We start from the raw sequence: 16795 nt of genomic DNA on the forward strand, positions 1-16795 counted from the left end.
TAGGTCTGAGTCCTTATGTATTGTTGAAAGTGCTCGAATCATGCGACGCAGATTTTTAAAGTTAGTCTGACACTAATACAAAATTATATCATGCTCTGACGTAAATATTAGATATCATATATGAAATAACTAAAACAAAACAGCTTTCGTTGGACTAGTTTGTCGATTTTGTTGTAAAATTAATTCCCTATTATTCCCTTTCGAAATATTTCACCTGTAAAAGATGATGAAGAGGACCATATTCCACTCAACTTGAGATTTAAAGTGTAGTATTCCCACATACAATGAAAGAAAATGATATGTCAACATCCAAGCTAGAAAGATAGAAGACAAACAAAAAAAAATCTCTTTTGAGTTCTGTTTTCTCTAAAAAAAAAACTGATTATGATTATGAATTTATAAATTTTTCGAGAAAAATCGTATCTACATTTGAATATTTTCTATCTATTGCACGTGAATATAGAGTTCTTTTACTTAATTATGATAAATTCTACTGCTATGACATAAACATCAATAATTAATTGTTGTTCAAATAAGTCAAAACACCCCCAACTTGTTGATGTAACACGTCTTTTTCATGGCTATCAATTTCTAATAAAATCAAGGAATTTGTCATCAATCACCAATCACATGTCTCTTAATATAAAGTAGTTGTTCTTTTTAGTACTTTTAAAATCTTTCTCCACATCTTTGATAATATTCTCGAGTTTATTCCTAAAGTATTCAAATCCAGAAAAGCTTCACAAATATTATACCAAAATCTAGCACTTATTAATTTTCTTTATTTATATATTATTGATTTATATATATGTAAACAATTTACACTTCAACTAGTTAGTTACACTTCAATTAGTTAGTTACATAACAACTTACATTTCCATTAGTTAGTTGTAGATAGTTAGTTAATTGAGTTAGTAATGTGTATATATGTAGATATGCAGACTCATCTGTAGACTCACTTTACATTCATGGTTTTACACCATTCTCTATCAATATACATGTAAGAAGAAGTGCGATCCTCTTCTTCTTCACCTCTTCTTCTGGTTCTTCTTCTGTTTCTTCTTCAAGCTCCATCAATGGAGATATAGACACACAGTTCATGGTTCTTTTATTCAACATGGTATCAAAGTGGGTGTAGATCACTGTTCTTCTTGTCAATTAAAGTTTCAAATCATATCTGAAGAAAATCGAGTTCATCTTACTATCGATTTCTGCGCTTATCTCTGAAGGTCTTGTTCTGTTTTTTGTCTTCTGTAATTGTTTCCTGTGAATCGATTTCATCATGGTTGAGATTACTTCTGGCCAAGTTTCCACATCAGGAACAGGAGGGAACACAATCGATATTAGTAACCCTCTCTACATACATCCATCTGACAATCCAAGTCTGATCTTAGTTCCAGCAGCTTTTGAAGGAATTGGTTATCGATCATGGTGACGAGGTATAATGAGATCATTGTCTGTGAAGAATAAATTAGGATTCATTACTGGAGAATTCAAACGCCCTTCTTCAACATCTCCACAATATTGCCAATGGGAGAGATGTGATAACATGGTAATATCTTGGATCCTTAATTCTCTTAGCAAAGATATTGCAGACAGTGTTGAATATGTTTCTGATGTAGTAGAGTTATAGAAAGAGTTAGAAGATCGATATGATCAAACAAATGGTGCCAAATTGTTTCAAATCCAAAGGGATATCAATGATCTAAGTCAAGGAGTTCTTGATATCACTGTGTACTACACTAGGATGAAGAAACTCTGGGAAGAGCTAAGTAATCTGAGCATCAAGAACCAATGCAGTTGTGCTTGTAGCTGTGGAGGTAAAGAGATCATGCATAAGGCTGAACAAGATCAAAGGTTGATTCAATTTTTAATGGGGCTTAATGAGGTCTATATTGTTATTAGAGGTAGTATTCTGATGATGAATCCACTACCATCCATGGCTCAAGCCTTTGCATTACTTGTACAAGAAGAGAAACAAAGGGAGTTTAAACCACAAGGTCAGATGTTTGCTGAAGGAAGTTCAATGAATTCATCCGTACGTGTTGGTTCATCTAATTCATCATGTGGAAGATCAAATTCTACTAATGCTGGTTCATCAACAGGAGGAAGAGTTTTTAGAACAAACTATGCACCAAACAATTATCCTGCAAACAATAGGCCAAGGCCTTTCTGTGAACACTGCAAAAGATCAGGGCATATCATTGATAAATGTTACAAATTACATGGTTATCCTAATCAAAATAACTCTTCTAATGGACAAGGTGTTAATCAGCAAAGATACAATAATGTTCAGAATCAAAGGGTATATACTAGAGGTAAAGGAGTAGCAGCTAATGTTTTTGCAGATTCTTCAATGGGAAAAACTGATGCTCATACAGCATGTAGTGCTAATCTCACCAATGAACAATGTGGACAACTTATTAACTTGTTACAACACCTTCAATTAGAGCAACCTGAAAATGTTGATTCTGAGGAACAAGCAACTTGTGGAGCTGCAAACTTTGCAGGTATGATAGCTTGCAACTCATCCATTGATTTTGATAAACTGTCGTGTGGTTGTCTCAAATCAAGGACTGATTTATGGATACTAGATTCAGGAGCTACACATCACATGACCTTTAATATCAGCCATCTCTCACATATTACTGATCTACCATATCCTCTTTTAGTTAAACTACCAAATGGATACAAAGTTAAAGTAACCAAAGTTGGAGATGTTAGAATCAATGACATAATCACATTGTTCAGAGTTCTTTTTATCCCTTCCTTTAAGTACAATTTGATTTCGATTAGTTCCTTGTCTCTACATCTCAATTGTACTGCCTCATTCTCTAACTCATCTTGTACCTTGCAGGGCCCTTCAATGAAGAGGCCTCTGGAGATTGGTAAAGAACAAGATGGATTGTACTTCCTTTGCTCAGATTGTTTAAAAAAGGATAGTCACTCAACTTCACAGATCTCATCTTCAATGGCTTGTTCTTCTCATAACAATAAGATAGGCTCTCAATGTAAATGTTTTTCTCATTCTTGTAGTACCTTCTGTCATTCTTGCAAGCCTTCATTCAATTCTCAAAATGCTGAATCAGCTGTAAAGGACACAATTCCTAGTAACACAAATAATATACTGGCTGGTTCTATACCTCCTTTATCTCATGGTTCTTGTAGTGATTTGTTGTGGCATTATAGACTTGGGCATGTGCCTTTTATAAAAATGAAAGGGATTACATCCATTCCTGTGAACTTTTCATCTAAACAGTCTTTTACTTGCAACATTTGCCCTATGGTCAGGCAGACTAGACTATCTTTTCCACCTAAGACTCATAATACATCAAAGGTTTTTGAGCTTCTGCATGTCGACTTATGGGGTCCTTATCATGTATCCACTCATGACAATTTTAAATACTTCATTACACTGGTTGATGACTTTAGTAGAACTACTTGGACACATTTGTTGAGTTGTAAGAGTAATGCCTTACACATTGTAAAATCCTTTGTCAACATGGTAGAAAATCAGTTTAAGACAAGTGTTCAAACAATAAGATCAGATAATGGTCTTGAGTTTGTGAATCAAGAATCTGTCCTTTATTTTCAATCCAAAGGAATATTACATCAGAGATCTTGTCCTTATACACCACAACAAAATGGGGTGGTAGAGAGAAAACATAAGTATCTTTTAGAAACAGCTAGAGCTCTTCTTTTCCAATCCAAATTACCTACCAAGTATTGGGGGGAATGCATACTTACTGCCACATATATAATCAATAGACTTCCTTCTACCTACCTTCACAACAAATGTCCTTTTACTATATTGTATAATCAAGAGCCTCAATATTCTCATATGAGAAGCTTTGGGTGTCTTTGTTTTCCTACTACACACAAACATCAGAGAACAAAATTTGAACCTAGAGCTACACCTCATGTATTCCTAGGATATCCTTTTGGAGTTAAAGGTTACAAAGTGTTGAGTTTGAGCAGCAATAAAGTACATATCTCTAGAGATGTTGTGTTCCATGAAACAGTATTTCCTTTTTCTAAAATCACTAATCTTTCTACCAGTAATCCTTCTTCAAGTTCTACATTTGATAGTGTTTTTCTTGATAATAATGATATTAATCTCACCTCTCTAGAACCTGAACAATGTGATCCCATTGAGACTACTTCCCTTTCACCAAATCTCACACCCTCAGAATATGATCTTTCCATCAGAAAATCTACTAGAATTCATAAACCCCCAGTTTATCTTAAAGACTACATGACTTCTCTACATGCATCTTTTTCACATCACCATCATATAGCCTCTACATCCTTGTATCCTGATAGTCAGTCACTTATATTGAGTGTGTCACATGATTGTGAACCATCATCATTTAATGAGGCTGCAATGAACCCTGCTTGGCAAGATGCAATGACACAAGAGTTGACTGCACTACATGACAATGATACTTGGGAACTTATGTCTCTTCCTGCTGGTAAAAAGGTTGTTGGATGTAGATGGGTTTATAAGATAAAACATAAAGCTGATGAGAGTATAGAGAGGTATAAAGCAAGGCTAGTTGTGAAGGGTTACACTCAGCACTATGGAGTAGATTATACAGAGACCTTCTCTCCAGTCATCAAGATGACAACTGTGAGAGTTTTGATAGCTACTGCTGTAAAGAGACACTAGAATGTATACCAGTTGGATGTCAACAATGCCTTTCTTCATGGAGAATTGCATGAAGAAGTATACATGGATGTTCCACAGGGCTTGAATGTTGATACAAAAGGCATGGTTTGTAAGCTCAATAAGTCCCTATATGGTTTAAAACAGGCCAGCAGACAATGGTATGCTAAATTGTCTGATGCTTTGAAGTATAGGGGATACAGTAATTCCTTAAATGACTATTCTTTGTTCTATAGAAAACAAGGTCCTTCCACTGTGTTTATAGCTGTATATGTAGATGATATTCTACTTACTGGAAATGATGCTGAAGAGATTGATCAGTTAAAGAACTATCTTCATAACCAATTCAAAATCAAGGATTTAGGAAAGCTGCACTATTTCTTGGGTTTGGAGATACTATATACTGAGGCTGGAATGCTTATTTCTCAGAGAAAATTTGTGCTTGATCTTCTCAAAGAGTATAATTGCACAGAATACTCTAGTCTAGTTTCTCCTCTTGATTGTACAATCAAGCTCAAAGCCAGTGAAGGGAAACTTCTGGAAAATCCTAAGTCATATAGAAAGTTGATTGGAAAGTTAAATTTTCTCACCAATACAAGATTAGATATTGCATACGGAGTACAACATCTAAGTCAGTTTATGCAGGAACCTAGAGAGCCTCATTTGCAGGCTGCATATCATCTACTTAGATATCTAAAGAAAGATCCAACTTTGGGTTTGCTCATGTCTTCTACTAATGACTACAAGGTACAAGCCTTTTGTGACTCAGACTGGGCATCATGTCCTGATTCAAGAAGATCAGTTACTGGTTACATTGTATTGTTGGGAACAAGTCCTATCAGCTGGAAATCAAAGAAACAAGAGACTATATCTCTTTCTTCAGCTGAGGCTGAATACAGATCCATTAGAAAAGTAGTAGGGGAATTGGTATGGTTAAGCAGGTTGTTTGAGGAGCTAACTGTGCCATGTACTAATCCATTTCTTGTTTTCTGTGATAGCCAGTCAGCATTACAAATTGCCAAGAATCCTGTGTTCCATGAGAGAACGAAGCATATTGAAGTCGATTGTCATTTTGTGCGAGCTAAACTTCAAGAAGGGTTGATTTCACTACATCATATTGGAACTGGTGAACAACTTGCTGATATCCTAACAAAGCACTCACTGGAGTGAAGCATTCAGCAATTCTCAGCAAGTTGGATCTGCTTGCTGCACCTCCAACTTGAGGGGGGGTATTGATTTATATATATGTAAACAACTTACACTTCAACTAGTTAGTTACACTTCAATTAGTTAGTTACATAACAACTTACATTTCCATTAGTTAGTTGTAGATAGTTTAGTTAGTTAATTGAGTTAGTAATGTGCATATATGTAGATATGCAGACTCATCTGTAGACTCACTTTACATTCATGGTTTTACACCATTCTCTATCAATATACATGTAAGAAGAAGTGCGATCCTCTTCTTCTTCACCTCTTCTTCTGGTTCTTCTTCTGTTTCTTCTTCAAGCTCCATCAATGGAGATATAGACACACAGTTCATGGTTCTTTTATTCAACATATATGATTGTTACATATAGTAATGCTTCTAATATAGTACAAAGTTACTAATTTGTTTGTCTTCAAAACGTTCACTATATATAGTTATGTTCGAATTAAAGTCATATCTAAATTGGTTAAGCATATAACTGCATGCAATCATACATAAATAATGTTAGAATAGTACACGTCGTGAATATAACTTTTCATATGGCAATATTATGTAATTTGTGAGTTAATCTGTAAAACTGTAACATTATTCAAATTCATGTAATTACGTCTTTACGTCTTTTAACATGAGAAAACAAATAAAATAGAAATAAAAAATAAATGGTATGTTCCAAATTAATCAGAGTATGTCTTTATTGTGCGCCATGTATTACCATGGCATCCAAAGTTAGGTAGATATTAATTTCGCGCCTTTAACTTGGCGTCAATCGATAATTATGATCTTTATTAATTTTGAATGTGCACGAGTAGACATTTAAACTTGTATAAAATTGAATACATTGACACATTTGTCCTACATGACACCCTACATGAAAATTTTGTATCCTACATGACGTCTTATGCGTATTATACCATGTAGAATACATATGTCTACTTGGTCATATATAAACTTAAGTATTTACTTGTGCACACTCAAAATTGAAGGATATAGTTATCCGTTGAAGAATCATATTTATGTATTATGCCCATTAATTTTATATTAAAAAAAAAGATCTTATAAAAGGAAAAAGCTCAATGTACCAATTGGATGACCTAATTAATCTTTGCCAATTTAAACTTATTCCTTTTCTCTTTTCAACTTTATTTACCTTTTTTTTGTGTTTTCTATACTCTCATACTGTAACGTACTAATTTAAATTTGCACAACAAGATTCATTTTTGAGGTCGATTGCTTTCGTCTAAAAAGTTTTCTATTTCCAACGCTTAAACTCAAAATCGCTGATTAAAAATAAAATAATACCATTCATTAATCCACAATAACTCTTATTATTAATTTGTTTCTCTCTTTTTGTAATATTTTGAACCATGCAAGTGTACTCAAATAGCTAACCAGTCCAAAGTAAGTCACAATCAATAGAATATTCTTTGTAGTAGTGATAACCAGTTGAGCAATATTTTATCATATTCCATTTTTCTCTATCCTAAAAGAATCTAACTCTGATTGGATATATATAAAATCAGAATATTTGTCTAACTAATGCAAATGATTAAAGGATAAATTCAGTCATGTTTAGTAAAGAATTAAGAATGACATAGTATTGAGGAAGACAAATCAATTAAAACACGTCTATTTGTAATGTTTTAGCAAATTATTCGAAAGTCAAATTAGTGTTTTTACCATGATTTTCTAACATTTTTAATCAATTTGATTATAAAATATTTAAATTACAAATTTTCATGGTATTTTTTAATTTATAAAATCTGTGTTTAAATTTATATTTCAAATTTATATAATGATCATTCACAATATATACATGTATCTAGTCATTCATGAACGAAGAAAGTGATAAGAATCTTATCTATTATTTTTAAAATGAAATTATTTTTGATGAAAACACTTTATTTTTAAAGTGAAAATTTTTAAATAAATTAAAGCATTCAAAATCAAAATAAATAGGGCAAATTAGATAAAAAATAAAAAACATTTTTAATTAATATGATGAGTTAAGTCGAAGTTAAAGAACAAATCAAAACCAAGAGAAAAATTTTCTACATTTATATACCAAAAATAAGTTTATATTTATCAAAAATAGCTGTATCAAACCCATTTCCTTTAAAATTATTATATTATAGATAAGGAAAAATGGCAAAAATCTCTCCTTTAAGTTCACTTATTATTTCTATCCCTTATTAGTTTTAAAAATATTTAAAATTTCTCATTTTTAAGTTTAATAAGGTGGATATAAAAATGTGATAAAAAATAAGGCGAATATAAAAAGGTGATAAAAAATGAAGCGAATACAAAAATATGATAAAAAATGAGACGAATATAAAAACGTAAAAATGAGTCGGATATTAAAATGTGACAAAAAATAAGGCAAATACAAAAATGTAATAAAAATGAGACGGATACAAAAATGTAAAAATGAGGTGAATACAAAAATATACGAAAAATGAGATGGATATAAAAATGTGACAAAAAATATATAATGTATACGCCACCTTTTTATTGTATCGGCCCTATTATATATCCGTATTTTTATATATTTTTAAAGAATTTTAATCATTAAAAACTTATAAGGAAAAAATGATTAATTAGCCATAAAAGTATGTTATTTACGTCATTTGCCCTTATTTTTATCAATAAACAAAAGTGGCTTAATTTTCTATTTTCTTTATATAGGAAAAAAACAAAGCTCCAAAATTAAAAATGGTTAATTTAATATTGACGTCATTATTTTGACACCATTACAGTTGTCCTTTGTCACCGTCACCGGCTCACCGCTCTGATGCGGCGAAATAAACCTGTTCTTCTAAAATTCGCCACGTGTCTACCTCAATGTCAACGCCTGTCATTTTATCAAGCCCTAAATCCCCCTCACCCACTTTTTTTTTTTTTTATATATATATATCCCCAATCTCTCAATTTCACTTCCTTCTTCTTCCCTTTACTGATAAACACACACAGTATTAAAGTTTTTAGAATCAAATTCCTCCAAATTCACCAAAACCCTAACCCTTTTCCCCAAATTCAATCCCAAATTCACAAAAAATGTGGTTCCTTTGTTCCCGAATTCAATTGTGTTGAAAACATTATCTGAATTGCTTCGTTTTTATCGCCGGGTCGGGTTATTTTGTGTATGAAAATGGCGGAGCGGATGAGGAGATACAGTGTTGGATACGCGTTAGCTCCGAAGAAACAAGCGAGTTTCATTCAACTTTCCCTTGTGAACCTTGCTAAAGAACGAGGAATTGATCTCATAAAGATCGATACGGAAAAGCGCTTGATTGATCAAGGACCGTTTGATTGTGTGCTACATAAAATGGACGGTGATGATTGGAAGCGTCAGCTGAAAGAGTACGGATCTGAATTTCCTCAGGCGCTTATTATTGATTCCCCCGAAGCGATTGAGCGGTTGCATAACAGGATTTCGATGCTTCAGGCGGTGGGGGAGGTTGAAATCGACTGTGAAAATGCTTCGTTTGGGATTCCGAAGCAAACTGTAATCTATGATGCAAAAATGGTGTCGGCTATAAACCTTGAAAATGAAGGTTTGGAATTCCCGGTGATTGCGAAGCCATTGGTGGCTGATGGAAGTGCAAAGTCGCACAAAATGTTGCTTGTTTTCAACAAGGATGGGTTGAGAAAATTGAAACCGCCTATTGTGTTACAGGAGTTTGTGAATCACGGGGCAGTGATTTTTAAGGTGTTTGTGGTTGGTGATTATGTCAAGTGTGTCAAAAGGAAGTCTTTACCAGATGTAAAGGAGGATGGTTTAGGGAGAGTAGAGAGTTACTTGCCATTTTCTCAGGTTTCGAATTTGAATAATTTTGAAAAGAATGATGATAAATACTATAAGTTGATGAATTTGGAAACTGCTGAATTCCCCCCTTTGAGTTTTCTTACTGATATAGCTAGGGGACTTAGACGGGTGACAAAATTGCATCTTTTTAATTTCGATGTGATTAGGGATAATAGAGTTGGAAATAGGTATCTGATCATTGACATTAACTATTTCCCTGGGTACGCAAAGATGCCGAATTATGAGAGAGTGTTAACAGACTTTTTCTGGGATGTTTTGAATCAGAATGATAAGAGCTTGGGGAGTTTAAAGAATGTTCACTGTGAGAAGGAAGTTAGGGTTTTGGTTGGCAATAGCGGGTGTGGCGAGGATGAAGGAACATTGCCTGTTTCACCGCTTAAGATGGAAGAAAATGAGAACCCTATTCAGGTGTGAAATGTTAAGTGCAGAACTCAATCTGGTATTTGGTTGTGGGAAGCAACAAGTTGCTCTGCAAAATTTGCTGAAGTTCAAGCAAGCTGCAGGGACTTATTTTAGGTAGGGAGTTGGTACATCAGTTAATAAGTAGGTTCTTTGCTTGTGATCATGTCGTCTGAAAACATTAGATGGTAATCTTTGTTCAACTTGTACATTCTATCTTTGCAGTGAGATAGGTACCTTTTCAGATACTCTTTATCAGGAAAACCAAAGTTTTTCCTTCAAGGCAATTGTAATTCCTGGCTGAAAATATCTTAATTTGTGCCTTTGACAACTTTGATAATTGAATATTGCTGTTTCTCTCAATGACTGTTCTTTAAAATATTTTCCCCGTCATGCTGCTTTACAGGGTGGTCTTATTGCACATGAATTTTGCATTTTGAATGATGTCACTTACTGCTTATGTAATTTATTCATGCAAGAGGGATCAAATTCCTGGGAGATTAATTTCTATGGCATCTGCATGACATATTCTTGATCGTCTCTCGCGTAGAAGTTATTATGGAAGTGTTTGTAGATGAATATTCCTTTTCTGAACTACATTTTTTATGTTCACCACAGTTCAAACCCTTATTTGGTAGTTTAAGACTAATTTATGTTGAATATCAGTATCTTTTCTTTGATAAGGTATTTTATTAATGTTGGGAAAATCAGCTGATTGTATTTTATGCTTTTAGTCTTGTCAGATGCAAATTTAGTTCATCATGAGCCACAAGTTAAACCCTTGTTGCATGTTTTATTTGCACATAATGTGGGTATATCATTAAATCTTAGAGTTAGATTCGTCAGTAGGTAAGGCTCGGCATGCACTAATGTAGTATCTCTGTATTTTTAGGGTAGTTTTCTCTTTTCCATTTGACTCTTGAGAGTGAATGCTGAATTCTGTTGCTGCTTTAGAGTTGTTCGTGGACTTTTGCTATTTAAGCAATATGACTGGGACACATCGGAAGAAAACTGTTAGTATTGGCTTTCCCCCTAAGAATTTGCTGTCGTGTTTGTGTTCAGGAAACCCTTTGGCATAGACTCAATTAATTGTGTTAGTTGGCACGTTACTTGAAGATTGATTAATATTAGGTTTTTAGTTTTGCATTGAGTTGATTCTTGTGCTGCATGGTTGTAAGACTGGCTAGGTTATATGATAATGAATATTGAGCTTCTAATCTCCAACATATCTACAAGGCGAGTGCCATAGAAATGTTGGTGTTACTATTATTTGTGCATGTAAACACGATTAGAAATGTTACGTTTAACAATAAGTGCAAGCAACACATATAGAAGATAAAATGGAGAGACTGTCTTTTGAGGCGGTTTGTTCATGACCTACATTGCCCTCCCTAGGCACCGATCTATAGGTGTAAAACCATGGTGATTGTAGGTGTTAAAAGTGGTTGAGATACAACTAAAATTACATGGAAGGAGATGTTCCAAAAGATAAACAATCTCTTGAAATCCATATAGAATTAACAAAGAGTAGGGCATGATGGAAAAAAAAAAGGTTTATACTAGGTGATACTAATTACGTAGTTGGATGAAGGTTTAGTCATTCTTGCACATTACCTTAGGTCCAAATTTAGAAATGTTCTTTTGTGCAGTCCAATGCCATCGAGCTTTCCTTCTTTACATCCAAGTTGAGACTTGGAGAAATGGAATAGGAAGTTAGGAAGTCCTAGGATTGGTCCCACTTTCAGGCTATTAGAATAAAGATTTAGACTCTCTTAAGTAGGAGCTGCTCTCTTCCATTGAAAGGTAATCTAGATTGCTAGTGAGACTTAAAAAACAAAATTATGACTAATTTTCCAGAGTGACAGTTTGTTGAATCATTCAGGCATTTGTGTTGTATCTTTCGCAAGTTTCCTGCATCCACAGGCATAGATTTAGCTCTTATTCAATAGTATCTGTAGTTGTGCACATACATATCGAGAAAATAATGATTGTTAAACTTGTGGCAATGCATTTGCCGTGGTGTGAGGTGTTAGCGTTTTCCTTGTGGGTTGAAGCGGACACCTGATGTGAGATGAAGAATGTTCATAATGAATTACTCTTATTGTAATTCGTTCTAAAAGAATGTATGAAATGAATCTTTTAGTCTTGTAGAGATGTACAAGCTACTAATGAATGTAGACAACTTCAGGTGCAAGAGAACTTAAATTTTTAAATATTGGATTGAGACATGTCTAAATGGATTCATACATTTGACCCCAACTAACTTGGGGTTGAGTCATAGCAATTGTGGTTGCTAAATTATGTATCAAGTTAGTGTTTTAGACCAGAGTTACCACTTACAAATAGTGAATGTTCTGTAAAGATATCGGTTGTACGGGGACCTTTTTGTTATCTTACGTCTTACTTGCATTGATATTTTTCCTTTCATGTAAGAGCCTTGTTTTGGTTATTAGACTGAAAGCCTTGTCTTGTTTCTTAAAATTGCATGTACTCTCCTGCTGACTTGTTTTATTTGAAGTGTTAATCGTAGACGTGATATGTGTGATTTGGCACGAGAAACTCATGGTAGTTCTTTGATCTTACTATTCTGTGTTCCGTTCTTTGTTGGATATACTTACAAGTTAAATGCTAGCAGTTTGATGTAGGATTGTATGCATTTTTTTCGTTTATCATTGTATTTTCATGTTTAGTTACATAACTGCTCCAGGTTTGGATTGGTAAACCTTGGTTGCTCGACGTCAGCTCACAAGGATGATAGCACCAACTCACATGAGTTAACATGGAACAAATTGGCAGCAACTTATCAGGTATAAGTATGAGATGTGAGTTCCTTCTCTCGTTCTAGTGCATCGTCACATCTCCTCATACATAGCGTGCGTCTCTGAAGTTTCATTATCTTGCACCATGTAAAACTTGTGTTGTAGAGTGAAAGCGAACAAAATTGAACATTTGTGTCAACTTGTATTGTACTGGTTTACAGATTTTGTTTGTGTTTCTGTTGGATATGAGTATCTTGTTTCGACTTCATCAGCTAATCTGTCATCTGGTATTTTGTGTCGATAGATCAAAGATATAATTTTATTTTCAGAAAGTGAAGTAGAGAGACAGGAGGAATTGAATTAAAAGTTATGTCTTAAGAAACGTAATTTATTCTTATGAGATTTTCATCAGTTTCTAAACTTATGCCTTGCGAATAAAATCGAAAAAACTTGATTGAACGGGCTTTCACCATTCCCGATCCAAAAAATTGAAACTAGACCATGTAATACTTGATTTTTGGGCTTTGTTTCTGGATTTAACCAAATATTCCCACAGGTTAATTCATACAAATGTTACGACATGTTTAAATTAAAGTCGTTTTTCCTTTAAATTTAAATTGGAATTTCAATAAACAGACATGTCGATACCACTTCTTTAGCTCATACCTATATGAAGTAAATGCTTTTATGTCTTCGGGCATTTTAATATCTAAACAAAGGAATTAAATGGTATACAAGTGAAGGGTTACATTGAGATTTAAAAAATTAAAAAAAGGTACACAAAAATCAACATAAAATTGAAGGTGCATTACATGTCTATATGTATGTATCTATACAAAAACATCACAATCACAATTAATTAAAAAAAAAAAATCTTCAAACAATATTTGCTTCATCATTCAGAACTTTTTCCAATTCACAAAAATCATCATAATAACTAGGATTAATCATATCAATAATCTGCTGATCAAATGGTACTGAATTCTCAGGTGTAACTGGAACTAGTGAAGGAAGTGATGAATATTCTGAATTATAATCAACATTATTAATCATATTATTCTCAAAAACGCTCGAATTTTTTATCATATTATTGTCCGATAAATTTTTTGAAATTGGAGAAGGTTCATTAGTAATAATTTGGTCATATGGAGCAATAATATTATTATTGTAAAATTGTTGCATGGGGTAATTATTTTCTTGTAAAGATGGAATTAATGTAGGAGGAGGGGTATTTAGAACTTGAATTATATTTTGAATAATATGAATTTTGGCTATTTCTGTCAATTCAGCTTGTAATCTAAGAGCAGATTCAAAAGGGTTCATCAAATTAGAAAGGCTAAGAAGTAAATTTGGATCAGTTATTGGTTGATGTGTTACTGGATCAATTCCTGATTTGAAAAGTTTTTTCTTCAGATGCGTATTCCATAAATTCTTAATTTCATTATCAGTTCTTCCCGGGAGATGAGATGCAATTTTTGACCACCTACAAAAAATATAATATAATATAATAACGTTAATGAATAACATATAAATTATATATACCGATAGCACAAAAAATTGTATATTATTATTGTATATCGACATGTCATAGTAGGTATTATTATTTAACCAACCCTATTTTCAGGTACTTCTCATCTTTTACGAAGTAGTTAAGTATTTTTAAGATTTTTAGTTAATATATCTTGTTATTCGATCAAAATAATTAACAATCACAAGAAAAATGTATAAGAAAATATGTAATACTCTATTTTCAGATTTTATGTGATATTAATTGACTTGATATAATGTTTATAAAAACATGATATTTGTGATCTAAAACAATCTTCAGATACACGTGTTACGATAAATCATTTCATTAATATAAAAGGATAACTTTAAAGTGAAATGGATTTCAAAATTATGGTAAGTTGGGGAAGTAATAAAATATGTATACACATTAATGTAAATAAATTAGATATATTTTTACTATAAATTTTATGAGTGGCTATACATTGGTGGTGTAAATACTTTTTACACCATCATACCATCGTGTCATCTTTACTAGTTATAGTAGCTTTAACAAATAACCTATCCCATTTTTAATATTTCAAAATCTCACAATATTTTAAGGAAATCGACTTACCTATAAATATCTTTGGTATAGAGTTAAAACTCTTTTTTTTTTTTTTGCAAAATATTTTTAAAAACAATGAATCAAAACTAAACATGAAACCATATCAAGAAATTAGAGGAAAAATATTGAGTAACCCTACTTGTTTCCAAGAAGAGAATGAAGGTTGATGATAATTTCTTCTTCTTCTTCTGAAAAAGCTCCTCTTTTAATATCAGGCCTTAAATAATTAGTCCACCTTAATCTACAACTTTTGCCACACCTATTTAATCCTGCTCTTTTAGGTATTAATTGCCAATTTCCATGTCCATTTTCTTTAATATATTCCACTAATTTTTCATCTTCTTCACTTGTCCATGGCCCTTTCTTTAAATCTTCATCAACTTTACAACATGGATATCTCCCCATTTTTCAAGAATTAAAAAAAAAAGCACTAAGGAAAGTGGAAAGTTTTAATTTTTGAGAAAAAAATGGAGAAATGTGATGGTTTATATAATTGCATGGAAGTGAGATTTTGGTATAGCATGAAGTCAACTATTTTCTTAATATTAAATTATTTATAGAGAGAAGTGCCCTAGTAAACCTTGTTTAGCTTATTAAGCAAATTGAATTAAATTAAGAATTAGGTAATGTATTGCTTGTGTCAATTTCACAAGAAGTGAGATTTTTTGTCAACATTTCCTCTAAAAAAATAAAAATAAAAATGTTGGTAAGCCACCAAGATTTTTTGTTTTGGATTTTAGTTCTTTTTGGTTGATTATGTTTTACTCCACTCCAACTTATTAGCAGGAGTGGATTTAACATATAATTAACAGATTCAACCCAGCATAATATTTTTTTAATGGCTAATTAATTGTTAATACTCAAATTTTAACCAATAATTTCAAAAGTAAAATAAGTTCAACGATAAAATCTAAATATTTCACTTATAATTTCATGTTACTTTTACTTTGAAGTTTCCTCGCGAAACGGACATATTTAATGTAATTCCACAGAATAGGATTAAAGAAGGATAAAGTGTATGCAAACATTATTCTTACTCGATAGAAGTTATTTTTGATAGATCCCGACTCAAAAAAAAAAAAAGTCCAAAGTAGAACTAAGGATTTTATGGAAATATATACTATTGATAACCTGACAAGTCATCTTAGTCATAACAGAATAAAACGATAGTCAAAATATAAAAAACCCACAAAATAATATTATACGACTAATAGTTGCTAATAACTCACAAAAATAAGTGAGACGACACTTATAATTAACTAACCTTCAACTTAAACCTTAATTTTTATACACTTACAATATAAAAAACGAAGATTATTTTGAAAGATAATTAATAGTTAAATCGTACTAGTAAAGAACAAAAAATTACTACACGGCCAATACTTCTATTTATTTTCTTTTTCAAAAAATTTGAGGTTAAAGAAAATTACAATATGAGAAATTAATTTTTCACTAACATGTAAAATTACACATATTTTCAGGCATTATATTTGGCCTTATAGCGTCTATGACTATCTTGCAGTCAGTTTAAATATTTATTAAAAAACTTTATTCCTCAACGTAAATAATTTTTTTTGTGAGGGCATAAATATATATTTTCGTTTTATAATATTTCATAAGATGTGTTCCACATCGTTAAAAGGATTTATGCTTCAACCGCTAGATATAAATTTAACTGCTACAAATAAAATTAAATCTCAGTTCATTTAAATGACAAATCATACGATCAAATAATTTAAATGAGTTCGGACTCTAAAGGGTATAAAATATTAACAAAAATTTTAAAACGGTACATAAAATTTTATAGTAATCAAAACGGCAAAAT

The 16795-nt window shown here is 32.3% G+C and overlaps 2 protein-coding genes across 2 annotated transcripts; one reads left to right on the forward strand and one right to left on the reverse strand.

Annotated features, from left to right (window-relative positions):
- The first annotated feature begins 8766 nt into the window (after nt 1-8766).
- LOC101248031 (inositol-tetrakisphosphate 1-kinase 1) lies at nt 8767-13133 on the forward strand. Its single transcript, XM_026032389.2, has 2 exons — nt 8767-10215; nt 12806-13133. The coding sequence occupies exon 1, from the start codon at nt 9016-9018 to the stop codon at nt 10111-10113; it is 1098 nt and encodes a 365-aa protein (XP_025888174.1). The 5' UTR covers nt 8767-9015; the 3' UTR covers nt 10114-10215; nt 12806-13133.
- A 432-nt stretch (nt 13134-13565) lies between these two features.
- LOC101261353 (transcription factor MYB53) lies at nt 13566-16047 on the reverse strand. Its single transcript, XM_004246138.5, has 2 exons — nt 15110-16047; nt 13566-14340 (listed from the first exon to the last, which is right to left on the reverse strand). Exons 1-2 carry the CDS (start codon nt 15373-15375, stop codon nt 13734-13736), a joined length of 873 nt encoding a protein of 290 aa, XP_004246186.1. The 5' UTR covers nt 15376-16047; the 3' UTR covers nt 13566-13733.
- Nucleotides 16048-16795: the final 748 nt, after the last annotated feature.

Source organism: Solanum lycopersicum, chromosome 8 (assembly GCF_036512215.1).
Source record: "Solanum lycopersicum chromosome 8, SLM_r2.1".
Lineage (NCBI taxonomy): Eukaryota > Viridiplantae > Streptophyta > Magnoliopsida > Solanales > Solanaceae > Solanum > Solanum lycopersicum.

What these genes read in the sequence shown, in the direction of transcription:
- LOC101261353 (XM_004246138.5), bottom strand. Translation starts at nt 15,375, where the DNA reads ATGGGGAGATATCCATGTTGTAAAGTTGATGAAGATTTAAAGAAAGGG. An exon ending in CATTCTCTTCTTGGAAACAA is followed by an intron (nt 14,341 to 15,109) that starts GTAGGGTTACTC and finishes TATTTTTTGTAG; the next exon opens with GTGGTCAAAAATTGCATCTC.
- LOC101248031 (XM_026032389.2), top strand. Translation starts at nt 9,016, where the DNA reads ATGAAAATGGCGGAGCGGATGAGGAGATACAGTGTTGGATACGCGTTA.